At 49.7% G+C, this 27,365-nt stretch overlaps 1 protein-coding gene across 5 annotated transcripts in view; it reads left to right on the top strand.

Annotated features, from left to right (window-relative positions):
• Positions 1 to 26,766, top strand: part of Sox13 (SRY-box transcription factor 13) — a 51,983-nt gene extending 25,217 nt beyond the window's left edge. For 3 of the 5 annotated variants that reach the window (XM_041648945.1, XM_041648943.1, XM_041648946.1), the window contains 13 exons: positions 15,472 to 15,670; positions 18,639 to 18,750; positions 18,830 to 18,916; positions 19,724 to 19,896; positions 20,094 to 20,162; positions 20,474 to 20,588; positions 21,900 to 21,982; positions 22,158 to 22,320; positions 22,703 to 22,812; positions 22,910 to 23,006; positions 23,322 to 23,465; positions 24,303 to 24,519; positions 25,112 to 26,766. In XM_041648945.1, coding sequence (XP_041504879.1) covers positions 15,473 to 15,670; positions 18,639 to 18,750; positions 18,830 to 18,916; positions 19,724 to 19,896; positions 20,094 to 20,162; positions 20,474 to 20,588; positions 21,900 to 21,982; positions 22,158 to 22,320; positions 22,703 to 22,812; positions 22,910 to 23,006; positions 23,322 to 23,465; positions 24,303 to 24,519; positions 25,112 to 25,388 — 1,845 coding nt within the window. In that variant the 5' untranslated portion in view covers position 15,472 and the 3' untranslated portion in view covers positions 25,389 to 26,766. Of the gene's footprint in view, positions 1 to 1,145; positions 1,172 to 15,471; positions 15,671 to 18,638; positions 18,751 to 18,829; positions 18,917 to 19,723; positions 19,897 to 20,093; positions 20,163 to 20,473; positions 20,589 to 21,899; positions 21,983 to 22,157; positions 22,321 to 22,702; positions 22,813 to 22,909; positions 23,007 to 23,321; positions 23,466 to 24,302; positions 24,520 to 25,111 lie in introns of those variants that run through there. The other 2 variants (XM_041648947.1, XM_041648944.1) reach the window with 2 other exon arrangements.
• The last annotated feature ends 599 nt before the right edge of the window (positions 26,767 to 27,365 follow it).

Raw genomic sequence — 27,365 nt, 5'->3', positions numbered from 1 at the left:
TATCATGACGTCATATCAACCAGGTGGAGTTGTTGTTATGGGGCCCCATCTTCTTCCTGGAAACTTCAAATGTCACTTCAGGAAAAACTCATTATTCATTGTGAAAAACTTAAACATTAATCATATAGACATATATATATATATATATATATATATATATTCAGTGAAAGGCATGATAGATATATTCAATGAAAAGTATGATAGATATGAAGAAAAGCAAAGATGTTTTCTAAACTCATATTTCTTTCTGTCCCATATCATGGCTCTTGACATGAGACAGAAACGCCAGAAACTCTGGGTTTTTCTCTTACTAACAGGCTTGGAATTGGAGAGGGACTGAGCCAGAGTCCAACTTCAAAACCAGCTTTATAAATTTAGAAATATGGTTTAATATATTTTACTTACACAACCCGTTCAGTTTTCTTGATATTTCCTATTGGGCAGGTATTTTTCCATCTGTCAGTATCCAAACATCCAGGGTCCCTTGAATTTTTCAAAGATGAGTGTTTTCCTGTGGAGATAAGAACAGAACCCTGCCCCCATTCTATGTTTTTTTTTTTTACCACCTGTATGAATATCATCATTGTGGATGAGTTGTCATTTCTCCTTTCCAAGAGGTTTCTCCTCTTCAAATCGAAACTTTATTAATTTTGATGGTATCCACAATTTTTCTTCTCCTGTGGAAACAAGAGCAAAACCCCTTCCCCAACGTAGCACATCTCCTGGCTTCCATTGAGAGGTCAGCACATCTTTGAAATAAATCGGTTGATATAGTTCATCAGACTTTTCCATTATCCAATGTCTTTCTGCTGCTGTCGTTCCTTTCTCATTAGCGTTAAGAAAATTCAAGGTTAATAAAGCATTATGTAATCTATTTCTGGGGTTATTTTCGGTCCCTTTCTGTTTGTTCAGCATATCCTTTATAGTACGATTTGATCTTTCTATAACTGCCTGACCTGTAGGATTATTTGGTATACCTGTAATGTGTTTTATATTATAATAATCAAAAAAGCATTTCATTTTCTTAGATACATATGCTGGACCATTTTCTGTCTTTATTTGTGCAGGTATACCCATGATGGCCATAACTTCCAATAAATGTGTGATTACTGAATCAGCCTTTTCTGAGCTCAGGGCAGTAGCCCATTGAAAACCTGAATACGTGTCTATGGTATGGTGTACATATTTTAATTTACCAAATTCCATAAAGTGGAACACATCCATCTGCCAGATTTCATTTCTCTTAGTACCCTTTGGGTTACTCCCTGCAGGCAACGGTGTTTGATTATAGAAAGAACAAGTAGGACATCTCTTTATAATGTCCTTAGCTTGTTGCCAAGTAATGGAAAATTCTTTAGGCCTTTACTATTGACATGATGCTTCTTATGAAACTCTGAGGCCTGCAACACACTTCCAATCAATAATTGATCAATTTCAGCGTTGCCTTGGGCTAGAGGACCAGGCAGACCTGTATGGGACCGGATGTGTGTTATGTACATCGGACAAAGCCTGTTCCTGATTATGTCTTGTACCTGGATAAACAATGAAGTCAACTCTGTGTCATCTGGTATAAATTCAGTGGTTTCAATATGCAAGATAACTCTTTCTGCATATTGTGAATCTGTAACTATATTAAGAGGTTCTTTAAAATCCCTTAGCACCATAAGAATGGCATATAATTCTGCCTTCTGGACAGAATTATAAGGGCTTTGTTCCACTTTACTCAATTCATCTGACTTGTAACCTGCTTTCCCTGATTTATTTGCATCAGTATAGAACGTACAGGCTCCAGTTATTGGAGCATCACGTACAATTCTAGGAAGAATCCAAGATGTTCTTTTTATGAGGTTAAGTCTACCACTTTTGGGATAGTTACTATTAATTTCTCCCAAAAAATTAGCACAAGCTCTTTGCCATGGTTCATTGTCTTCCCATAACTTTTTTATTTCTTCAGTAGTAAAAGGCACTATAATTTCTGCTGGGTCTATACCTGCTAGTTGACGAAGTCTCAGCTTACCTTTTATAATTAATTCAGAGACTTTTTCCACATAAGTTTTTAATTTTTTACTTGGTTTATTAGGTATAAATATCCTCTCTAAAATAATATCTTCCCTCTGCATTAGAATCCCTGTAGGAGAAATTCTGGAAGGCAATATGACTAGGATGCAGCTAAGATCTGGGTTCACCCTATCCACATATGCGTCCTGTAATTTTTCCTCAATCATTGTCAGTTCCTTTTCTGCTTCAGCTGTCAGTTTTCTTGGACTATTCAAATCTTTATCACCATCTAAGGTTTTGTTTAAATGAACTATTAGATCAGGTGTTATCCCAACAGCTGGTCGTAGACTGGAAATGTCTCCTAACAATCTTTGGAAGTCATTAAGAGTCTTTAACCGGTCTCTCCTAATTTGTGCCTTTTGCGTTTTAATTTTCTCTAACCCTATTCTGTAACCTAGGTAATTAATAGAATTTCCTCTTTGAATCTTTTCAGGGGCAATTTGTAATCTCCACCTAGGCAAGACTTTCTTTACTTCAAACATCCTTTCTAAAGTATCTTTATTTGAATCAGATAACAAGATGTCATCCATGTAATGATAAATTATGGACTTGGAATTGTTTACGAATTATTTCCAATGGCTTACTTACAAAATATTGGCACAATGTAGAACTATTGAGCATACCCTGTGGGAGGACAGTCCATTGATATCTCCTATTAGGCTGAGAATTATTATAAGTAGGCACTGTGAAGGCAAATTTTTCTCTATCCTTTTCTTGTAACGGTATAGTGAAAAAACAATCTTTCAAATCAATAACTATAAAAGGCCATCCTTTTGGTAACAGAGAAGGCAAAGGAATTCCAGATTGTAGTGGGCCCATAGGTTGAATTACTTTGTTGACAGCTCTTAGATCTGTCACCATTCTCCATTTACCAGATTTGTTTTTTACAACAAACACAGGAGAATTCCAAGGGCTGGTTGATTCTTCAATATGGTGAGCATCTAGTTGCTCTTGCACCAGCTGTTCCAATGCCTGTAGTTTATCTTCAGCTAGAGGCCACTGTTTGATCCATGTTGGCTTCTCAGTTAGCCATTTTAAAGGTAGGGCTGTTGGTACCTCTAAAGGTTTGGTATTTGCTGTATGCTCTTGTACAGCCTGAATGGCTGGTGACCTTTTTTCCATAATACCTCATCATATCCTTCCCAGAATTATGAGTTCCTGGAACTACAGGAATGTTAATCTGGGTATTCCATTGCTGTAGCAGGTCACGGCCCCATAAATTTATGGCAATATTGGCTATATATGGCCTTAGTCTTCCTATTTGCCCTTCGGGCCCTATGCATTCAACCCATCTTGTGCTTTGTTTTACACGAGATAGGGTTCCAATTCCCAGGAACTGAACATCTACCTCTTGAAGAGGCCAATTCGGATGCCAAGGATACTTACATCCGCACCTGTGTCTAATAAGCCTTCAATAAAAGTGCCATTTATATAGACTCTTAGCTTTGGTCTTTGATCATTAATAGAAGTCTGTCAAAATATACGTTTACTCTGTCCTACTGGGTTTTTTTGACTCATCCTCCACACGTAATTCATCATTTAGACCAGTATTACTTTTTACAGCAGAAATTGGAGCTTTTAATTTTCTTGGTGTGGCACGTTCTCCACTGTGACTGGGAATGACTGGGCCACTGTTGGCTTGGGGGCCTGCGAGAGGCCCCCCAAGGAGTTTCCCGATATCGGATTGCCCTGTCTGTCTGTTGTTGACCTGCATTCGTTGGACCAATGCCGGCCTTTACCACATCTCCTACATATACCTGAAAGCCGAGGTCTCCTATTTTTGTCATTCCCAGAAGAGATACTATTCCTAGAAATTCTTTGCCTGCAATCCCTTTGCAAATGTCCTAATTTACCACAATTAAAACACCTTGCAGTTTGATGTCTCCTCATTGCTTTGGAAATCGCTTCTCCTACCCAAGATTCATCATTATAGCTAAACGTCTCAACATTCATCGTATGCTGAATCCATTCATCCATAGGTGCTGATCTAGACTTTAAAGGCCCAATTATCTTTTTGCATTCTATGTTTGCATTCTCAAAAGCTAGAGATTCAAGAAGTATTCGTCTAGCTTCTGGGTCTGTTACCCCTATGTCCAGAGCCTTAATTAATCTTTGCAAAAAGTCAATAAAGGGTTCTCTCTGTCCCTGCCTAATTCTGGTATATGATTCAACCCTTTTTGCTGGATCTTGTATCCTATTCCAAGCATTTAAAGCTGCTTGGTGACATAGACACAGAACTTCATCGTCATAAAGAGCTTGGACCTGTGGATCAGCATATTTTCCTGCACCAAGAATTTGATCTTGGGAAACCTCAACACCTTTTACTCTTCCTTGCTGTTCCATATGTTTGGATTCTTCTCTGAAATAAATTCCAAACATCAAGGAAGGTCCATTATCTAAAACTGCAGACACTAACTAATGGAAATCATGGGGGGTAGCTCTAGCATTAGAAGCCCAAGTCCTTATCATTTCCTTTACATATGCATTGTACAAGCCAAAATTAATAACAGCTTGCTTAGTTTCTTTCAGATCATTCATTGCTATTGGCATCGATCTAGCTTCTCTGACTCCCTTTGAGCCTTTAGAAGTTGACGCTTTGTCAGAATTAAGTATAGGGTATGTTGCTAGAACCCTGGGTAAGCCAGTTCTAATAGCTGGTGGAGGCATTGTATCCTGTCCTTGTGCCTCCTTATTCTGTTCACCAGCTGCAATAATTTCTCCAATCTTTTCAAATCTTTTTATCATTGTCTCTCTTAAATCCTGAATCTTCTGACCTGTATATATTTCCAGTGATTTCACTGAGGTATCAATTTTTTGGTCTCCATTCTGCACCTGTGATTCCAAAGCTTTAATTTTTTCCTTCAAAGATAACATGTCCTCCTTAAACTTTTCTTGTATATCATGTAGATTCCCATCTTGGAGGTACATTCTGTCTGTTACCTTATCAAAACTTTGTGATAAAGTCTGAAGGTCAAATTCAACAGCCTGAACCCTTTCAGGTAACTTTCTAGTACCCTTGGATATGGAGTCAATTTTGTCTGTCATAGTATCCACTTGTTCAGATAACCTCTGATTTTCAATAATTTTAATCCTGTCAATTAGTTGTTCATTATTAGTTCGTAAATATTCTATCATTCTTAGGAGTGCCATATTCTTCTGTTCATTATTAGTTTGTAAAGATTCTATCGTTCTTAGGAGTGCCATATTCTTCCTGTTCATTATTAGTTCGTAAAGATTCTATCGTTCTTAGGAGTGCCATATTCTTCCTTAATGATAGAATATGGAAAAGAAAACTGAAACCTAGTAACAAGCAAATTAAGGTATCCCCATAATCATATAAACCTTGCATGACGTAATCCATTGTATTAGTAAATATAAATTTACTAATCCATTGTATTAGTGAAAACAAAGCAGTAAAATTTGCGTTAGAAACGAAAACTGCCATATTACCTATTATCCAGCAGGTGGCGCTGTTGCCAAGTCACCATGAAAACGGGGTCCTGTTTCAGTGCCTTAGTAGATGTTAAAAACTGGAAAATGCAAGTTTCTCAACAAAGTAAATGTAATTAAATCAATTCCAGAGACGGAACCAGAAACCCAGAATCCAGGGGTAGAGAAGAGCAACCTGGAAGCCGCTTATGCCTCCAAGTGACAGAGTCACCCTGAGGGGTTGCAGCTTTCAGCAACCGTGTGGTCTGGTTCGCGCCACTTAAGAGCTGTGCTTGCAAGGGAGATTTAAAAACGACTCAGAAAAGAGCAAACCAGAGACTATGCAGGCCTGTGGAGTTTAAATCCACGTGGGGAGGCAGACGATAGGGTGCGTGGGGAGTGGAAGTCAATCTGAGGTGTCTAAAGAGAAAATATAAAGAACTGTAGCAAGAAAAGCCTGTGCGTGATGATTTATATTAAGCTGCTGGCTCCACGTACAAGACACAGGCCACAAGGCCGCCGCCAGAAGGTGGCCACTGCTGCCGCAAGGCACAGGCCGCGGCTGAGGAAGGGAGGCTCGCGCCAAGCCGAACTAGGCCGAGCGGGGGAAGGAGAGGTCCTAACACCAAACGTTGGGTGCCAACTGAAGGCGTAAGTCACAAACAATGCCACACCAGTTTGGAATTATGATTAATAGGGTGGTATTTATTTAAAGGGGAAAAAACTTACAGATCACCGTCCCAGACAACAGCCCTCTGCGTAACCAGGAAGGGAGTCTAGTGGCCAGCGGAGCAGGAAGTGAAGAGAGAGAGGAGAGGGAAGTGGCCGCTTTTTTAAAGGGAGAGAGACCACGCCCCAATGGGCTGGTATCTCAGCGGCTATAGGCTGGAGCGGAAGGACCTCCCACAACACAGGAGGATCGAGGCCAACCTGAGATCCTTTCTCAGAAATATCAAGGGCTAGGGGTTGGGTGCTTTGACTGGAATTGGATTAAATGGAAAGGAGAGAGGGGATATAGAGAGGGACAGCTAAAATTAAGGGCTATTTGGGGAGTAGTATGTAAACCTACTGCAGTAGAAGCTTCTTAAAATATATACATAAATGAGCCAGGCGGTGGTGGTGCATGCCTTTAATCCCAGCACTTGGGAGGCAGAGGCAGGTGGATCTCTGTGAATTTGAGGCCAGGCTAGTATAGAGTGAATTCCAGGATAGACTCTAAAGCTACAGAGAAACTTGGTCTTGAAAAAGCAAAAAAAGAAAAACAAACAAACCCAACATATCTATCTATCTATCTATCTATCTATCTATCTATCTACATAAATAAAAAAAATGTAAATAGAACCTCTGAATAATGGGAAGACACAGCCCCAACTAGATAGCTCTTGCCACCAAATGAAACTTCAGGGTCAGGAATGGGTTACATCTAATTGAGTTGTTGGCCAAAGAGACCCCATGGAAACCCCTGGACAACCCATACTATTGCCAACGCTAATTGTTTGTTCTCTGCGAAGTGACGGTAAGGTGCTGTTGCTGAAGACAGCACTTACATAGTTCACCGTAGAGAGAGGTCGAGCTGGTGCCTATCTAGAGCTTTCATCCCTACTGACTAGTGTTCATGATACTGAAAGGTACGCCACACACGACCAGAGGAGAAGGCTAAACGCCAACACAGCAACAAACCTTTAAAATGGTGACCTGCTGAAAGCTTGTGCCGGTGCAATAGTGGCACAAAAGTCGGGGAGTAACCAACCACGGTCTGATTGGAACCCGTACCTCACGCTGCGTGGGTCGTCAAGACCCTGGGACCAGATGGGCGATGGAGCCGAGGGAAGCCAAATCCTGCTATTCTCCTTGATGAATGGTCCAATGAAATGACTCCTAATGACATTCTGCTATGTTCAGATCAGTGCTTTGCTTGGCCATCCTCAGAGAATCTCCTGCAGTAAATGAAAACAGATACAGGCACCCCCAACTGGACAGTCTGCAGAGAGTAAGAGACCTTGGAACATCAGCCCTAAATAGGCTGTCTCCATCAAATCCCTCCCCTCGGAGCTCAGGGAACCCTGTGGAAGAGGAGACAGGGATGCCAAGGAGAGAAGGCCTTCTAGACACAGCAGGACTGATAAATTCAGGAAGACTGAAGAGGACTGATGCACAGCAGGGAGTTCCTCCCAGACCCAGGATTAGGCACAAGCCTCACCCAAACACCTGTTTTCACAGCAAGATCCTTTATTAAGCAGGGAAGAAAAGTTAAAGCAGCTGCTTTCTGACCCAGGCAGAAAACAGCAGCAAATGACCTTGCAGGTATAATTTTTAAGAGGAGGAAAGGGGGAGGTCTGTGTTATAATGAATGGGTTAGGATACAGTGGTAAAGGAGATAGGGGATGAGGAAGAAGGGGAAGGAGACAAGAGAAGGGGCAGGGGTATTTGACCCAGAGGGACAAAGGACTGTCCCTGGATAGAGAGGAGACAGACATGCCACACAGGCAAATGGTGGTGTATAAAAGCAAAGGGGGGAACCCCATGTTAGGATGAGGTATTTAGTTTTTATTTTATTTTTTTAACTTTTTTGAGATGTTTAATTTTAATTGGGCATGTTTATTAGGTGAACCAAGGGGGGCTTCTGATTGTTGAACTTTGGTAGTCAGCCTCAGGAGGAGGAAGTGGCCACATAAGGAGATAGAGCTTGGTTGTTAGCTTTAGGGATGTAATATAATCTAGCAAGGCAGAGGGGATAGAGAGAAAGCAAGGCCTGTCAGAGCCGTGCTCGAGCGGGCCAGTGTCCCTGCAGAGCCTGGCTGCGTGCACAGGTCTAACCCATATGCAGTCCTAGTGCTGAGACGGGAAGGAGACACAAGCCCCCATCCCTAACTCAGAACCTATCTCCAATTGATAGCTGCTTGAGAAGGAAAAATTCGTCTTCTCCAACTGAGTCTCCCTGGGTGTACAAACCACACTTAGGGGTAACCCTATGTCCAACCAGATGGCCGACACAAAATGAATTTAATGTTTGTTGTTGTTGCTGACCTTATAGGTCGTTTGCTTACATATTATGGCTTCCAGTTTTGTACTTTTATGAGATTTCTGTGTATGCAAATATTTTTCTCTTTGTCTCTTTGTGTTTATTGTGCTTTTTCTTTGACTTTGTCTGTCTGTTTTATCCTATTGTAGTTTGTTTTTATTTTATTATTTTTTTTAGATGCCTGATTGTTTTTTTAATGGGAGATAGATAGATAGATAGATAGATAGGGTGTGGTTTGGGGAAGACAGAGGAGAATCTAGGAGGAGTTTGCGGCGGGAAAATTGATCAGAATATATTGTGCAGAAAAATCTATTTTCACTTTAAAAAAAGAAAAAATAGTACAAATCTAAACCATGAATGCACAATGTAGGCTTGGCATTGATGAGAATGACCTCAGATATCCCACCTCTGTCAGACAGGATGCACCAGCCCTTGGCTTCTGTAGTTTCTCTCAAGGAAGAGAGAATGGAACACCAGTGCTTGTAGCTGAGTGGATGCTATTCTAGGGCCTCTTATTTTGCTTCTCCTTCCTTTGGTTAATGCTCAGGTCTGTCCCTTATGGGGTTGTGACAAGGTCGACCAGTCCCTGCTGCAGTGGCCTGGAAGTCTTCCCTTTCTGGGAGACAAGGATGGTCCAATTGCATTCTTGGTACTGTTGGGATGGAGCATTCAGTTCTCCATGGAAGACCTCTTGGGGACACGTCTCAGTGTGAGCTTCAGCAGCGCCTCAGAGTTGCCCCCTTCCCAGTCACCCTCTGTCCTGACAACGCCTCTGAGGCTGGAAGGCCAAGTGGGGCGGGGAGACGATCTCAGCTACTGTTTCTTCTACACCACTGCTTTCCAATGTATTCTTGAGGGCTCATATATCTGAGTGTCAGGGAAGAAAGCTCAGTGCTGAATGGGTTCTGGGCTAGAGACACTTATAGGTAGGGGCCGCCACCTCTCCCAGGCTGGGGACAGGAGCAGGAATCTCCCTGAGCCTCCATCTGCCCAGGTGGATGGATACTGCTTTGGCCAGCCAGGGGTTGTCGGTCAGTCCAGGGGCTGGAATATTGGCTCTTCTTACCCAGCTGAGACTTAGACCAGCCACAGCTGGATCCTATCCACCACAGGCTGCAAAGGGTGAGGGGACCTTCAGGAAAGCTTCATCCCCAGCCTGCGGCCAGCCCAGCTCCCAGCGCTGAGTAAACACAGAGATAGGATCGGGTGGAGCCAGGAAGGGTGGCAGGGTGCGGCTTGTGGGAAGAATGACAGGATGTGGCACGGGGCACCATTCTGGGCACCCACGCCTTGGGACTATTGTTCACGGCAGCCTGAGGCTCTCAACTCTCTGGGGTTTCAGAGGAAGTGCAATTCCCTTTGGGACCGGTGCTGCCCCACCCATGCTGCATGGATCTCTTTCCCTGGCCGTGATGCCCTTGGCACCAGCCACTCTGACAAGTTGTGGGAAGGGGCAGCGGTGGTTGTTGGCTGTGCCCAGGGGCCATCCTCGGAAGGTCTTCCTGTGCCCCAGGTCTGAGTCACAGTCATGCTGTGATAACTGGAATCTTCTCTACATCTAGACGAGTGGGGGACTGGAGCTGTGGTTAGGGAGGAGGAAGAACTCAGAGGGAGGACTTTCTTTGATTCCCATTCAGCTGGGTCTGTCATTGAGTGATTAGAAGAGGAAGTGACTGATGGTTTGTTTGGGGGTAGAAAGGGGTTGGCGCAGGATGGGGAAGCCTGCTTATGGGGAGAACAGGAGCCATCTCGTGTATGGGCAGCGTTCTGCCTCTAGTCCTCCTTGGAGGGGCTTCTTTCTCTGCGCCTTTATCGAGACACTGGATTCAAAGTCTCGCGCACCAGTTCAGAGTCTTAGTGAGATAAAGCTAAGGAAGGAAGGAGTGTAGTAGAAGACCCGTGAGGTGGGCTCCCTAGGAGAGGGGAGGGTAGAAAAAGGGGTGCGATGAGAAATACAAAAGGCGAAGTGGGTGCCTTTTGGTGGGCCCTGCCGAGGTATGCCACTACGCAAACATGGCCCATGCGGCAGAATTAATGCCAGAGGTTTATTGGTGGGGGTGGAAGGGGAAGCAAGAGAGTGAACAGTTGTGTGGGAGTTGGGACATGAGAGAGGCAGAGCAAACCTGTGCCTGGCGGGCACTTTTAAGGGGGCACATGTCACGTAACAGCCCTAGCTATCCTGGAACTCGCTCTGTAGACCAGGCTGGCCTCAAACTCACAGAAACCCACCTACTTCTGCCTCCCAAGTGCCGGGATTAAAGGTGTGCACCTGTTCAGCCTCTTTACTGGTGGAAGGTCTGCTAGGGTCCTTGCTGGCAGTAGTTCTGAAGCAGGGCTGCCCCAAGAGTGTGATGCTGGACAAGAGGGAGGGCTGATAACACAGGGGAGCATCCATTGCGCTTGTGGGCTGCCGTGGGTTTATGACTCTTAACTAGGACTTGGGGTTGCAGAATAGGGTGGAGCTGGGGAAGCCCATAATTGTCTCCTGCACACTGAGGGCTTTGGGCTTCTGGGCATCTAGAGAGAGGGAAATCCGCTGAGAAGGTGTAGCATGTGCTTTGCAAGGAAGGAGTAAAGGAAGTTGGTGGGGTCTTTAGTCCCTGGAAAAGGGGCTTAAGAAGGGAGGCTCCTACGGGGTCTTTAAATCCTAAGACTGAGGGAAAGGTTTCTTATCAGTTGGGGGTAGGAAGAAAAAGAAATGAACTTGCTCTGTTGCTGGGTGTCTCTCACACAGGGGAAGGGCAGGGAGCAGCATCCGGTCCCCCATGCTGCAGGCTCTGTGCTAGACTCTGGGGCCACAATGATGGGTGGAAACAGCTATATTTTCACCCTGCCTTGGTTGGGTTCCCAAGCTCCTGGGTGAGTCAGAAACAGCAGGCATTCGAAGGTATCTTCAGCTATGATTTAGTCCTGTGAAGGCCAAGTTCAAGGTGCCCGAGAATGTAAAACAGGCACATTTCATAGGTTAGCTCTTCTTCCTGGGTTGTCTTATGCCCATGTTACTGAGGGGGAAACAGGCTCAGGGAGGTTACTTGCCCAAGGTGGCACAGCAGTGGCTATTCAGGGTTCGAGCGCAGACAATACCCAGGTCTGTGTGACCTGGAGACTTGTCTGTCACCCACTTGACTCAGCATCCTGGGCTATTCACGTCCATGTACAGGATGCTCACCGTGTGGTACTTAACCCCCATGGACTCCTGTGAGGTGTGGCTAACTACCCAGTGTGCAGAAGATGAGACAGGCCGAGAGGCTGCTTGCCAGTATTCACACAGGGTCAGGCAAGAATTACAGACTCTAGCCCTGACCCTTACCTTGCTTCTTTCAAGGCTGCGACAGGGCAAGGATGGGTAGGCAGTGAGGTGGTCCAGGACTCAGTTTTCTAGCAGTCCCTGCCAAGGCCTGGCTCCTAGGCCCAGGCTGTGCCTCTCCTTAAGTAAGCTCGGAGCAGACCAACCACGAGCCCTGTCCCTGCCTCTGCTAAGCCAGGTGCCTGCCTGTGAGCATATGGGTCCCAGGATCTGTTAGGGTTACCTGAGGGCACTAGGCTGAGGTGACAAGGTTGACAACTCCAAACCAGTCTGATGTCAGTGGGAGCCATTTCTTTAGTTTACCAGTGCTGGGAGCCCCAAGATGCCACTTCTTAATAGCAGATAACCCCAAGTATGGGCTAGGGGTGCTGGGTGGAGATGGGAGAGGTGAGAAAGAGCATTGAGGCTCAGTGGTTCCCCTGAGGAACACACTGGCCATGACTTGCATGATGTTGTGTCTCCTAGTAAATACATGTAAAAAGAAATTTAAATGCTGGGTGTGCTGCTCCGTGGCAGAATGTGTACTACCTGGGTGCAGCCCCCATCGCAACCCCGAATAAACAAACTGAACTACAAAGACGATCAGGTGTGGGGCCTGGAGAGAGGTCTCAGTGATTCAGAGCACTGGCTGCTCTTCCAGGGGATCCAGGTTCAATTCTCAGCCCCCACATGGCAGCTCACAACTGTCTCTACCTCCAGATCTAGGGGATCTGACACCCTCACTCAGGCATACATGTTGGCAAAACACCAATGCACATAAAAATAAAAAAAATAAATTAATTAATTAATCCGGTGACTCAGGCACTGAGGCAGGTGGATCTTAGTTCCGTCTGGCCCACACGGTTAGGCCCCGTCTCGGGGAAGAAAAAGGTGGGATGAGTCTTAAGAATGTTTAGTCTAGCTGGCCGGTGGTGGCGCACACCTTTAATCCTAGCGCTCGGGAGGCAGAAGCAGGAGGATCTCTCTGAGTTCAAAGCCAGTCTGGTCTACAGAGTGAGTTCCAGGACAGCCAGGACTACACAGAGAAACCCTGTCTCAAAACAACAACAACAAAAGACTGTTTTGTCTAGAGCTAGAAAGATGGCTCAGACGTTCAGAGTGGGTACCACTGTTGCAGAGGACAAGTAAACCACAGCTCCAAGGGGAATCTGATGCCTCGGGCTCCGGGCACGTGCATTCATGAGCGCACACACATAGAATGCACACACATAATTAAAAGATCTAAGCGAGAGGGAGAGAAGAGACTGTTTTCTCTAGCCTAATCCATCAGGTTGTGACCACAGCTGATAATGAACGCTGAGTTTGGGGACCCTTGGTGTGTTTGATGTGGCACGTTCCTACCCAGACTGGCTGCGTTACAAGGGCTCAGTAGCCAAATGTAGCCAGTGAGGCTGGTCTTGGGTAGTCAGGACAGCCCTCGTGGGGCGGGGATGGGTGGGTGGATGGTCACCATGTCCCGTAGGGCAGCATTTGACCTCGGGCGCTCGTCTGACCGTGCGCTCTGGCTGCGGTGGCCGGGACTGCTTGAACTGAGGTAGGAGTTGGAAACCTGAGGCCGGGTACTGATGGAGAAGGAGAGCCCTTTGGGACCCAAGTCTGGCCAGCGGAGGCGATCTGGTGGCAGCCAGTGGTGTGGGATGAGGTGGCCGAGAGCCTAGGGATCAGAAGCCCACAGGCCTTCATTGTGCGCCTGTCACACTTCCTCTGGCTTTGTTGCTTTTGTCCAGCACCCTATTGTCTGGTTTCCTTTTGTCCTGGCTTTCAGCACCGCTGCCTTTTATTTCCCAGCCAGCCTGGTTGTTTTCATTTCTTTTGTCTGAAGTTCCTGAGAGGAAGGTTTTATTTTCAGCGGTTTGATTAATTCACAGCTTGAGCCCGGGTTTGTTTGTTATGTAATTGCTGCCCTCAGCTCCAGGATAATGCCCCCCCGCCCCCACTCCTGCCCCCTGCGGGGCCTGGCTCCCGGGCCCCTCCCCAGCCGGATGGGCTGAGCTGCCTGCTTTTCTGCAGGTTCTCCAGGCAGCCCCCCTGGGCCAAGCCGGGCAGGGGTCTGTTTTCTCTTCATCCAGGTGAGATGGGCCCCAACTAGGGTCAGCTAGCCTTCTCTTGCCCGGTCCTATCCTGGGTTCCTGATTACCTTGCACTCAGAAAAGAGGGTGGGGGAGTCTGCCGTCCTCTGATCTACAGGATACAATCAAATCAAATACAGATGTGTATATCTTAGTCGCTTACAATAGTCCTGTAGCTGTTCATAAAACACCTTATGTATTCCGTTGTATACAAAGCTGTAACATTGTATGATCCAGTACACAGTACCAGAATAGTTGGTGTAATCTATGGACTACGGGATACCCTGTACAGAATTGATGTGATATCCAAATTCACTGGTCGCTCTATTCAGGGGGCCACCGTGATCTGAAAGTATAGGTGGGAAACCGTAGAAGTAAATAATTCATAACGTGTTTTTGTTTTGCTTTAAACTTATTGCGTGTGTGAGGAGGAGAGGGGAGGGAGATATTTGTGTCTGGACATGAATGGAAGTCAGGTGGCAATTCTGGGGTGGTTCTTGCCTTCTACATTTATGTGGGTTTAAGGGTCTGTTAGTGCATCTGATGGTTGTTGCTCTTTGATCCCTGTGTGTCTAAGCGTGTGCTTTTCCTGCTGTATCACCCTGTGGCAGGAGGGCACAGGACTACCAGGTTAACTCAACTCTAGTAAAGTCTCCCCAGAGCTGACGTTAACCCATTTGTGAAGGAAGACAGAGGGTTCCTAACCTAATACTCTCTACTGAGGCCCCACCTCCCAACACTTCTGCCGGAGGCCAGACCCTTGTGTGCTACCTGAGACCAGCACGCAACTCTGAGTGCTTGCCCAGGGACTGGAGAGAGGGTGAGAGCTGCTGCTTGGTCTCTAGCCTGATGTGACCCTGGAAACTGCTCTCCAGAGCCCCGCAGACTCTCACCCCTGGGGGGCGCTAGGCTGTATGATAGAGGAGAAGGCCACTTAGTGCACTTCCTGAGAGTCTACCAAGCATATTGCAAGATGGGCATGAGTTCAACGCCATCCTCAGCTTCATAATAAGTTCAGTGCTAGCCTGGACTATCTGAGATCATGTCTTTTTATTTTTCGAGACAGTTTTTTTTTCCTGTGTAGCCCTGGCTGTCCAGGAACTCACTGGTTTCGAACTCAGAGCGCCGCCTGTCTCTGCCTCCCGAGTACTGGGATTAAAGGTGTGCACCACTACTGCCTGGCTCCAGTACATACGTTTACATAGATACAGTGTTCAGTTGTCTTGGGTTCTGACACAACCAGTTAACCCCCTCTGGCTTCCTCGGGTGAGCTCATCAGCTCACTGGCTCCAGCATGGCAAGAAACACGGAGTGTTCACTTAGCACGTGCAAGGCCCTGGCACTGCAAAAGCAAAAGGGGGGAGTGAATACCAAAGGTGGGAATCACAAATGGATTCTACTAATTAAAAAATAAGAAAGCAGGTTCCAAAGTAGGCTTGTGTTTTAGACGTATGCACCTTTGAGGGGTGCCAGGAAATGCTTGGGTTGGGAAACAAAGGATAGGGGCACCTCCTGCAGGGGCAGGGTGGGCTCATAAACTGGATCTTGGACCTCACTTACTCCAGGTCCTCTGTCTCTCTTCCCAGGATGTCCATGCGGAGCCCCATCTCTGTGCAGCTGGCCCTGGACAGTGCTAGCACCATGGTGAATTGCACCATCAAGTCTGAGGAGAAGAAGGAGCCTCCCCACGAGGCCCCCCAAGTCACGGCCACTGCAGTGGAGACCCAGCCTGGAGACCCAGCCCTGGCTCCACAGGAAGCGGCCAACTCACAAGCTCCAGCTCAGGTATCTAGCGCTTTCTTTCGAGGGACCCCCTTGGTTATTGCCCCCCACCCGCCTTGTGCCTCCACCTGGTGCTGATCTACCCTTTCCACCACGCCTCTATGCTTTTGTCTAGTTTGTGTGCAGAAATGGTCTCTGAAAGGGCAATGGGGCCCCGGGGGAGCCCAGGTGAGCAGATGGGAAGAGCCACATGGTCAGGGTTAGAAGCTGGGTAACCTGTCAGAGCAGAACAGGAGGTGTCTCCTTCCATCCCTACCTGAGTGGCCATTTCAGACTATAATTTCCTTAAGACAAGGGAATAGGGGCTGGAGAGATGAGTCAGTGGGTAAAGCCCTTGCTGCACACGCGAGAGGATGGAAGTTGGGATTTCCAGGACCCTCGTAAAAGCCAAGAAAGTACGGCAGCTGCCTGGAGGCAGAGGTGGGAGTCCCTGGAACAGGAGCGCTGGGTGTAGTGAGAGACCTGCCTCGGTAAATAAAAGGACAGGTGCCTGTCAAAGTAGGGCCTACACCACACGCGCGCACACACACACGCACGCACACACACGCACGCACACACGCACGTGTAGAACACATGTACATAGAGGGGAGAGAGCTGAAATATATGGTAGAAATTCTGCAGGTCTTAAACTTCTGTTTCCATACAGGAAGTTTAATTTGATGACTCTAAGGAGGAACTCCATTTGGAAGAGTGGGGGTGACCAGGGGACACATTTTGGAGTGGTAAACCTTAGACACCAGGAGCCTTGGCTTAGATGAAACAAGGAGCACTGCTGCTGCTGCTTCCCCCCCACTCCTCCCCTCTTTACCCTCCTCCCCTCTTTACCCTCCTTCCCTCTTCCCCCTCCCCCTCCTCCCCTCTTTCCCATCCTTCCCTCTTCCCCCTCCCCCTCCTCCCCTCCCCCTCCACCCTTTCCCCCCTCTTCCCCCTCCTCCCCTCCCCCTCCACCCTTTTCCCCTCTTCCCCTCCTCCCCCTCCACCCTTTCCCCCTCCTCCCTCTTCTCCTCTTTCGCCTCCTCTTCTTGTTTTTTGAGACAGGGTCTCTATTATGGTCAGTCAGGCTATCTAGGCACTCAAAGAAATCTACCTGCCTCTACCCCTGAGTTCTGGGATTAAAGGCTGGACTACCATGCCCAATTGAACACTTCTTTTTTTTAAAGATTTGTTTTCATTCATTCATTCATTCATCCATCCACATATTTGTTTATATTTCTCAATTTTTCAGATTTGTTTATTTTATATTTGTGAGTTTTGGCTTCTGTTTTTGGTTTCGTATTGTTGTTTTGTTGTTGTCTTTCTTTTTCTTTCTTTTTTTGCCTGAGTGTGTGTATCACATGAGTGCCTGGTGCTACAGAGGAGGGGGTTAGAGCCCCTGGAACTGGAGTGGTTGTAAGCAACCATGTGGGTGCTAGAAATTGAACCTGGGTTCTCTGCAAGAGCTACAAAAGCAATTGCTGAGCTATCTTTTCAGCCCCTATTTTTCTTTAAAAATGTGTGAGTACGTGTGTGTGTGTGTGTGTGTGTGTGTGTGTGTGTGTGTGCGCGCGTGTGTGCAGTTGCCCTCAGAGGCCAGAAGAGGATGTCGGATGTAATTGGAAGTTTCCTTGGACCACCAGCCAGCTCCCAAATAAAGACATGGAGAGTTATTAATTATGAATGCTCAGGCTTAGCTTAGGCTTGTACCACTAGCTCTTTTAACTTATTTTAACCTGTTTCTATTCATTTCTGTTTTGCCTCAGGGCTTTTTAATCTTTCTCTCATTCTGTGTGTCCTATTTTTCTGCTTCTTTTGTGTCTAGCTGGCCCCTCGCGTCTTTCTGGCGCCTTTTCTCTTTTCTTTCTTCTTAAGCCTAAATTCTTCTTCCTACTTATTCTCCCTGCCTGGAGGTTCTGCCTGTACCTACCTTCTTCCTCGCAATTGGCTGTTCAGCTTTCAATTAAACTAATCAGGCTGGGCGGTGGTGGCGCACGCCTTTAATCCCAGCACTCGAGAGGCAGGCGGATCTCTGGGAGTTTGAGGCCAGCCTGGTCTATGAGAGCTAGTTCTGGGACCGGCACCAAAGCTACAGAGAAACCCTGTCTCAACCCCCCCCCTCCAAAAAAAAATCAATTAATCAGGTGCCTTAGGCAGGCAAGGTAAAACAGCAACATATCTTTCCATAATTAAATAAATGCAACACACCTTTACCTAGTTAAATAAATACTCTGCAACAGTTGGGTCCTCTGGAGCTGGATGTGGGTGCTGAGAACTGAACTCCAGTCCCCTGCAAGAGCTCCCAACTGCTGAGGCAGTGCTCCAGTCCGGGGGATCATTTAGGGAGGCCACAGTGGGTACCCGAAATCAAGCAGCGGGACTGGAGCAGCACATGTGTTCGTAGGAATAACTAGCCTAGGTGGGTTCTGTATTAGTTACTTCTCTAGTGCTGGGACAGAATGCCCCACGGAAGCAACCTAAAGAAGGGTTTGTTTTGGCCGACAGTTCGAGGGCACACATGGTGGAGAAGGTGGCCAGGAAGTTGAGGCAGCTGGCCATGTTGCATCTGTAGTCTGGAAGTGGGGAGACAAAATTGTCCAGGATCCTCCAGTCAGGGCAGGTTTTCCTTCTGGAAGCATCCTCATAGACAAACCTACAGGTGTGTTTCCATGGTGATCCCAATGTATCTGCTCCTCATTCAGATGCTTTACTCTATGGATCCCAGAGACAGTCCTGACTTTCAGAGAGTTGTCGGGGTTTATGTGAGGTCCAGCCCCTTGTGAGCCACTAGACCTGGACTGATACCCAGGCCTCCTGTCCCCAGGTCTCTTCATCTCACTGTATCAGTTATAGGGTGGTGCAAGCCAGGCCTGGGAATGTGAGAATGAGCAATATCCCACAGAGTCTTGGTCCCTCGGAAAGGACACCTTTGGGGTGCTCAGCCCTGTCTGTGCTCCCTTTCCTGGGAGTGGCAGTGATAATTCATTGTCTCTTGCAGGACTGTGCCTCACCAGAGAGCAGTATGTCCCCAGACCCCAAGAGACCAGCAGCTTCTGAGGCCGCTTCGGGAAGCCAGGAGCGGTTGGACTTCAACCGTAACTTACAAGAAGGTAGGATGCTTGAGTCAGAGGTGAGGTCTGGGATGCTCTCTGGTGGGCTTCGCCCTGCCCTTACCCTGCCTTCTTCCAGTTGTGCCGGCCATTGAGAAGCTGCTGTCAGGCGACTGGAAGGAGCGATTTCTGGGAAGAAGCTCTGTGGAAACCAAGGATGTCAAAGGTGCAGGGCCTGTGTGCGGAGATCAGGGGAGGGCATCTCAGCCCTAGCCTTTCCTTTCTGGTCTATCATGCACTCTGGGTATATCAGGCAGTACCTCATTCCTACTTGGCTCACCTGGGCATCTCTAAGCAGTTGTCTGGCCCATCCCCAGGTGGGAGCAGCCTGACTGGAAACAGATCCCATGGGGGGTGAATCTAGGCTCTCATTAGGGGACCCTTGGGACTTGAGGCTTGTCATTCAACCTCCAGGTCCTAGTCTAAAGTGAGCCGAAACTTTCCACGCAGTGTTGGCAGTTGAAGCTAGGCTTCCAGAACCACAGTGAAAGCCGCGGCTTACCTCCTCAGGGTGACCATTTTCTCAAGTGTTGTTGAGTATGCCCACAGTGGGAGCATTAAATCAATACTTATGCTCCCCGCGTTCACGGATGGGAAGCCCTAAAGATGGAGGCCTGAGCTTCGGCATTTTCCAGAGGCATCCTGACTATAAAATGGTCCCCACTTGAGTGCTTGGAAGTACACTGCTCATCAGACAGCCAGGTTGGAATGGAAGACATGAGCAATTGCAGTTAGGTCCTAGACAAACAACTTTCCACACATTATTAGCTCGTTCATCCTCAGGCTGATCCCAGGAAGTAACTGCCATCGTGCCAAACAGTAGATTTTTTTTTTTTTTAAATCCCTTCAAGTACAGAGAAGTTGGGCACCAGCCTGGCAGGCTCCTGGGACAGAGAGGTTGTCAGATGGGTGGGTGAGCAAATAGATAGGTGCACTAACAAAGGTCTCCGTGGCGGCATTTCACCATGAACAGGGACCCAAGAGAGCCTGGCTGAGAAGGAGCTTCAGCTTCTGGTCATGATTCACCAGCTGTCCGCCCTTCGGGACCAGCTCCTCACAGCCCACTCCGAGCAGAAGAACATGGCGGCCATGCTGTTTGAGAAGCAGCAGCAGCAGATGGAACTGGCCCGGCAGCAGCAGGAACAGGTAGGTGCCAGCCAGGGCAGGGGCTTCTGAGACTCCTTGGGAGGGGTGACTGTCTGCAGAGGAGACCAGGTTCGAGAACTGGTGCTCTACCCCACACCCCACTCCGCATGCTCCTGGGGAAGACGGGTGGGCTGTGGTAGGCGCTGGAGGAGGCCAGGGCCTTCCATGATTCTCTTGTTGACTCCACGTCTCACTAGATTGCCAAGCAGCAGCAGCAGCTGATTCAGCAGCAGCACAAGATCAACGTCCTCCAGCAGCAGATCCAGGTGACGAGGGGACAGCGCAGGCAGAGCTGCCTGGGAAGGGGACGGCAGAACAGGCTCCCCCTAGGCTTGATGAAGAGGCCATATTCTTCATCCAATTTTGCTCCAATTCCTTCCAATTCCGGAGTCCTGTTTTGAGGGGGGTGACAAGTAGATGGGCTTGTAGATGTCGTACGGGGTCAGATGGATCTTTTGGAAAATTGTCCCTACCCTGTGTTCTGTGTATACCCACTCTACCTCAGGTCCTGGGCAGAACGACATCTGGGCAGCGCTTTGGGTCCCCAGTGACTTACGGTGGGTTTCTTTGCCTTCAGCAGGTTAACATGCCTTATGTCATGATTCCAGCCTTTCCCCCAAGTCACCAGCCACTGCCTGTCACCCCTGACTCCCAGCTGGCTTTGCCCATCCAGCCCATTCCCTGCAAACCAGGTGAGTGAGACAGGGAAGGGCCCACCGCAGAGGCTGCGGTGAGATGAGAGAGCCCATCCGTGCTCAGTGGTTTGTCTGGTGGAAGAATAAGTCCTTCCTGAGCTTGGCAGGAAGGATGGGTAGGAAGAGCGCACCGCAAAGCAGAGTCTCAAGAGAGAGAAGGCTGGAGAAAGGCCTGGGGGGCTCCCTGAGGAGGGGGCACTTGATGATTGGGTCCTGGGGGGTAAGGAAGTGAGGGAGAAGCTGGAACTGGGGTACGGGGTGGAGGGAATAGAGGCGGCAGAGGCTTGTGAGAGTGACAGGGGTGTGTGATTCCACTGAGGATTGGAGCATGGGGTCTGGGAAGTGGGTGCATGGGAACACTTGAGCAGGGAGTGCATTGTCTCTAGTGGGCTGTGGGGGTGAAGGTGACTGATGAAATGATCCCAGTGATTTCTGGTGACAGAGCTGGGGACAGGGCAGACATGCTGCCTGAAACTGCCCCAATGGGATGGGTAGCAATGAAGACTACTGGTCTACCCTCCCCGTCCCACAAGCCCACATAGAGTGCCAGCTCTCTGCTACAGAGACAACCTTGCTTACCCACTGGGTTCATGGTCCTCATCACGTCCTCATACCTTACTCCCCACCTCCACCCCAGCTCTAACAAAGTGCCCTGACACACCTCCTGTGGGCTTATCTACCTGCCTTGGGGCTGGTGATTTTGTATACAGTCTTATCTCTGTGGAACTGCCACGCCCCCTTGATGCTAAGCCTAGTGAGGTAGGATAGGGTAGGAGAGAGAACGCTACAGGCCAAGGTTATGGCGTCTAGAAGACCTGGTTTAGAATCCTGGCACTGCCGTTGGATGGCTTCATGGGCAGCCCACTGAACTGTCTCCTTGTCCCCGAGATCTCTGGAGAACCCCTACTGATACACATGTGAAATGAGACTGGTGTTTTACACAGTCTCTTACACACCGCGAGCATGTAACCCTAGGGGGAGAGCTCGTGATGCACAGTCCTCCCAACAGGGTCGCTTTGCCCCCGCCCCCTCACAACTCAGCAAGCATGAGACCGGAGTGTGCCCTCCTATGCATGGACCGTGGGAAACTCTTTAGAGATGGTTAAAAAGGACAGACATGGCCACCAGCCTGCAGGGCCCATGTAGGAAGAGGGGGTGATGGACAGTCCCCTGCGGTGCTTGGATCTGATGTGGACAGAACGAGTGGGGCTGCTCTAGGCTCAGCCCACCATGTAGCCCTGGGACCTGTCACGCTGGTACCGGCTGTTTTCTCATCTGGGACTTTGCCCCTTGCTTTTCTTTCCACAGTGGAGTACCCGCTGCAGCTGCTGCACAGCCCTCCTGCCCCTGTGGTGAAAAGGCCCGGGGTGGCCACCCACCACCCCCTGCAGGTACTCCCCTGCCCACTGCGTGGGGTGCCCTTCTCCTTTGCTCTCATTCTTTCCCTCTTGGCTGCTCTGGGCAGGTGCTTTAGCCTCACTTTCTCCCCGAGCCCTGTCTGTCCCACGACGTGGGGGAAGGGGTGTCCTTTGGTGTCTCTCACTTTCTGACATTCTGGGTCCCCAGGAGCCCCCCCAGCCATTGAACCTCACAGCCAAGCCTAAGGCACCTGAGCTGCCCAACACCTCCAGCTCCCCCAGCCTCAAGATGAACAGCTGCGGGCCTCACCCCTCTAGCCACGGGGCTCCCACAAGGGACCTGCAGTCCAGCCCCCCCAGCCTGCCTCTGGGTAAGCTTTCCTATCTGCTCTCACCCAGGAGGACAGTTGAGTCAGATGCCACTGTGGGCACGACCCTTCCCTTTCTCTGGTCCAGTGTGGGGTTTTAAAGATTCCCAGGCTCTCTATCACTGAACTCGACTCCAGCCTCTGCATTCTTAAAGCCCGGGTCTAGGCTGGCTCGGAGGAGGCCTCCCTCCATGGCCCGTTTGTCCTCCAGTATCGGATTAGACAGCCCAGGGTCTTCATTCCCAGCCTCTTAGGTGTGTGGGGGATGGGCAGAGAGAGAGCTACCACAAAGATGCCGCTACAAGGACCCCCCTAGGAGTGACATGGCAGGGAGTGTAAGAAGTGTGGGTTGCCCCTATCCTCCACTTTGCTCCCTCCTCAACAGGCTTCCTTGGTGAAGGGGATGCTGTCACCAAAGCCATCCAGGATGCTCGCCAACTGCTGCACAGCCACGGTGGGACCTTGGAAAACTCCCCCAACCCCCCATTCCGCAAGGTATGGGCCACACGTCCTCTCCCCAGAGGGCGGGAGCCTGTGATAGAAGATGCGGCCAGGGTGACACGGGACATACTGATGTCTCTATCACCTGCAGGACCTCATCAGCCTGGACTCATCCCCAGCCAAGGAGAGGCCAGAGGAGAGCTGTGTGCACCCGCTGGAGGAAGCCATGCTGAGCTGCGACATGGACGGTGAGGGCTCTGATCCTGGGCACCCCTTCATTCCACTAGGGCCCTCCCTGTCTGTCTCTGGTCACTTCTCTCCTCCTTTCCTGGGTCCTCCTGTGATTAAGCCCTCAGGTCCTGGCCTGCATCTCCATTGTGCCCAGGTGTCTATCCTTAGGTCTGCTCTGTGGGGCCCTGTAGTTCTGGGCTCCTGCTGTGCCAGTTCTCTGCTTTCCCACCTGAACTGAGCTGACCGCTGTGTGAGCCTCCTCAGTGCCTCCTGGTGGCCATGCAAGGGATGTCTGCCAGCCCCGTTACTGACTCTGTCTGCCCATCCTCCAGGCGCCCGCCATTTCTCTGAGTCCCGGAACAGCAGTCATATCAAGAGACCCATGAATGCCTTCATGGTGTGGGCCAAGGATGAGCGGAGGAAAATTCTGCAGGCCTTCCCAGACATGCACAACTCCAGCATCAGCAAGATTCTTGGTAAGGGCCGGGGATAGTTCAATAGGACTGGGTCCCAGGAGCCAGCTAGGTCCACTTAGGGCTTGCTTGGTGATATTCCATGTCTTGTTAGCCTCTGGTAGAATCTTAGAGGGTGTAGGAGTTGAGTTGTAATGGGTGGCTGGATTCTAGGACCTTGTACCAGTGCAAGGCTGTTCTGGTTGCTCCTTCCCTTGGGACGTAGTGCTTTCCTTACCTCCCCATACTCCCAATGCCTCCTAGCCAGTGCTGTGGCAGTAAATGGGAGATTGGTATCCTGGATCGTCCGTACCAAGACTTTAAATGCCACACTGTGTCAGAGACTGAGGAGGGGGCAGGGCAGACAAGGCTGAGTGGGGAGGGGGATGTTTTCATGGCTGAACCCTCCAGTAACAATGCAGGATTACTATCTGGAGCACCGGGGTTTTGTTTTTAGCTTTGTTGTGCTGGGGGGTGCAGCCTAGGAGCTGGCGCATGCTCAGCAGGTACTCTGGCGCATGCTCAGCAGGTGCTCTACCACGCATCTGAGCTGCACCTCAGACCGACACTGGATACCTGGTGTCCTGGAGTGACTTCTCTCCTGTGAATGCCCTTGGGAAGACACCTCTCAGGGGTGGGAGTTGTTCAGCGTGAGGGTGGTGCCAACTACCTGCCATTACCAGGCTCACCCATTTCCCTGCCCAGCATCCAGGGAGCATCCGCACTGGGCCAGGCCCTGAATGAGGGTTTTCACCTGTATTATCTGTCGACCCACTTGGGGATCAGGGTCCAGTCAGGGTTTCTAGGGTCTGAGGTGATTCTGAGAGTCTGGCCCTGAGTTCTTGCCTGGGTTTGGGTCAGGCTCTCGCTGGAAGTCCATGACAAACCAAGAGAAACAGCCGTACTACGAGGAGCAGGCCCGCCTGAGCCGGCAGCACCTGGAGAAATACCCTGACTACAAGTACAAGCCGAGGCCTAAGCGCACCTGCGTTGTGGAGGGACGGCGGCTGCGCGTGGGCGAGTACAAGGCCCTGATGAGAACACGGCGCCAGGGTGCTCGCCAGAACTACGCCATCCCGTGAGCAGGCCTCCCCTCGTGGCCAGGAGCAGCCTGTGGCTGCTGGGAGAGGCTGGGTTCATGTGTGGCTGGCCTTTGTGTGAGGGCAGGCAGGGTTTGTGTGGCTGCTCCCTGGGCATCCGTGTACAGATCAGTTTGTCATCCGCCTATGCGTGATCCCCGGTGGATAATGACTGTATGTAAGACTCTGGTGACTGGGGGTTGGGTCCGACCCAGAATGACTGCGGGGCGCCTGCCACCCGACAAACGCAGGGCAAACGGAGACACGCTGCAGGGATTCAGCCCATAGGAAGGTTCCTTAACTATAACCCTGGCAAGCCCAAGTGTGGAGTCCTGTAGTCAGTGACAGTAAAATGAAATAATATTCATGTGCCACCTTCCGAGAATACACCCATGGCTCTAGATTTTCCATCTATAGCAGACAGTTAATTTGGCCGTCAGAATGCACACACAGGGCCCAGGGTGTGACGGTTCCCCAGCCAGGACAGGGGTTGGAATGCATGCCTGTGATGCCCGGAGGACAGCCAGCAGCAGGGAGGGCTGGGCGGGCACGTGGGTACATCTGTAACTGCCCCTTTTCTCCGCCTCTCAGCCCGCAGGCTGGCCAGGCACAGGTGAGCTCCTCAGATGTCCTGTTCCCTCGGGCAGCAGGCATGCCCTTGGCACAACCATTGGTGGAGCACTATGTCCCCCAGGGCCTGGACCCCAACATGCCCGTCATCGTCAATACCTGCAGCCTCCGGGAGGAAGGGGAGGGCACAGATGACAGGCACTCAGTGGCTGATGGAGAGATGTACCGGTACAGCGAGGACGAGGACTCAGAGGGCGAAGAGAAGAGTGATGGGGAACTGGTGGTCCTTACAGACTGATCCCCGGCCAGCTGGGCCTGGCCTGTCGCCCCTGGGGAAGACCTTGTTCCCAGCCAGCCAGCCTGAACTATGTTGGTACTTGGACTTGGGTGTGCCCAGGTGATGGGCAAAGCTGTGCACTTGTAGATACATTCCCAAGGTGGGGGGAGGGCTCTCCTCTTCACCACACCTTCAGGCACATCTGAGGAGTTAATGGACTGGCTGGGCGGGATTCATGTGACCATGATGAGGAGCCGAGCTGGCTGAGGTCTTTGGCCCTCGGGGCTAATGGCCCGGGAACACTGGATGTACCCCGTCTTGTAGGTCTGCCTACCTGAGGGGATGGCGGATACACACCTGTCCCCAAAAACGTGCTTTGTTTCCATCTTGTCCTGGCCACCGCAGCCATGAGACAACATGTCTGCCCCAGAAGGTCCCACCCAGGTCACTCCTCTGTCACCTGGATCACTTTGTCCTTTCTGCAGAAGGGTCTGCCTATCCTGTCTTTGTCTTCCAAGTCCATGTGCCTCTGGCTGTTGCGTGCGTGCGTGCGTGCCTGTGTGGGCACGTTGTCATCTCGCTTCTCCGGGCAGAAGGTGTTTGCTAAGTGGCTGCTGTGAGCCAGGCATGTTGATGAGCTCTGTGACGTGTCTCTTGATGCTTCTCTGGGGGCCTCTTCTGTGCTTCTTTGTCCCCAAATTGCTACCTCTTCGTCAGTCTGGTGTCTCAGGTTCTGTGTGTTCTCTCCCAGTGTGCACTTCTCTGTTCCTCCGTCTGTCCGTGCTCCCACCCCACCCACTGGACTCTCTGACTTTCCATAGGGCCCAGCCTGCCCCTGGGACTGGCAGTTTCCTGACCCTGTGCTGACCCCTTTTCTCCCTCCCGACTTTGCCAGTCAGTTCCCACGGAGTCATTTTTAGCTCCTAGTACTGTGAGAGTGTGCCTCGGCCTCCACGGGGCTTTGTCCCGAGTCCCAGGCATGGGGGCCAGAGGACTGATGGCTCCTCTTTTTGTCAGTGACAGTCCTGCAGAGGGGACCCCATGGCAGCTGGTCTCCATCCCTTCTTCATGAGCGTGGGGTGGGTTCCTTCCTCCCCCACTCCATCCTGGGGATTGGGCTTCACTCCTGATGAACATCCTGGTTCTTTCCCAAGAAAATCAAAGACCATTAGCACCTAGCTCCAAAGATCTGGAACAGTCCCCAAGCCAGGGGAGGTGACCCCAAACTCCACATGGCCAGGTGCCCCCCCCCCCGCCTGACCCTATTTCTCTCCAGACTGTTTCTTTTTATGACTGTAAACATAGATAGTGCTTTATTTTGTTACTAAGAAGATAATGATGAATAACTTAACCAGCACATTTGTTTTCTGATGGCATAATAAAGACCGACCATTTCAGAATTCGGACCCTTGCTCTGTAGAGAGGCTGTCCTCAATCCAGTCCCAAGTCTCCCGCCAGCCAGGCACTTCTGCCCCCTGGTGGCAGCATATGGGAGCATCAGGCAAAGTGTCTGGGAGAAATGGCTTTGTCAAGAGGGAGACCACAGACAGGCCCGGGAGCTGAGGGAGGAGGTACTGCAGCGGCCTGGAGGAACAGTGGCTCACTGTCCCACCTGAAAGCAAGAGCCTGGAACTTCTCCATGATTCCTATCCATCTCTGGGAGAGGGAGCCCCTTAAATCCAGTGAAAACTGTGGCTCATCCTAGAAGAGCCATCATACACAGACACTGGGTCTCCCGTGGTCTTCAGGTCTCTGTGACCTTGCACTTTGAATGGGGATTTCGTAGGCATAGTTGTGACATTATCATCGCTGGGGACAGGGTTGGATAAAAGACCGAGAGTCTTCAAAATCAATGGGATTCTGTAAGACAAGTTCTGGTTAAGTTAGTACCATCAGCACGGCATGGGGGAAGCAAAACCAAATAGCAATCCTTGTGAAAGACATGGGCCGGATTAACGGGGTTATGTCTTCAATGAGGGAGGCTACAGGTAGTATATT

The sequence above is a fragment of the Microtus oregoni genome, unplaced genomic scaffold (assembly GCF_018167655.1).
Source record: "Microtus oregoni isolate MIOR12 unplaced genomic scaffold, Mior012 000003F_ref0000135, whole genome shotgun sequence".
NCBI classification, from domain to species: domain Eukaryota; kingdom Metazoa; phylum Chordata; class Mammalia; order Rodentia; family Cricetidae; genus Microtus; species Microtus oregoni.
The sequence above is the reverse complement of the archived record's forward strand: the minus strand, read 5'-3'. Positions and strand labels throughout refer to the sequence as shown.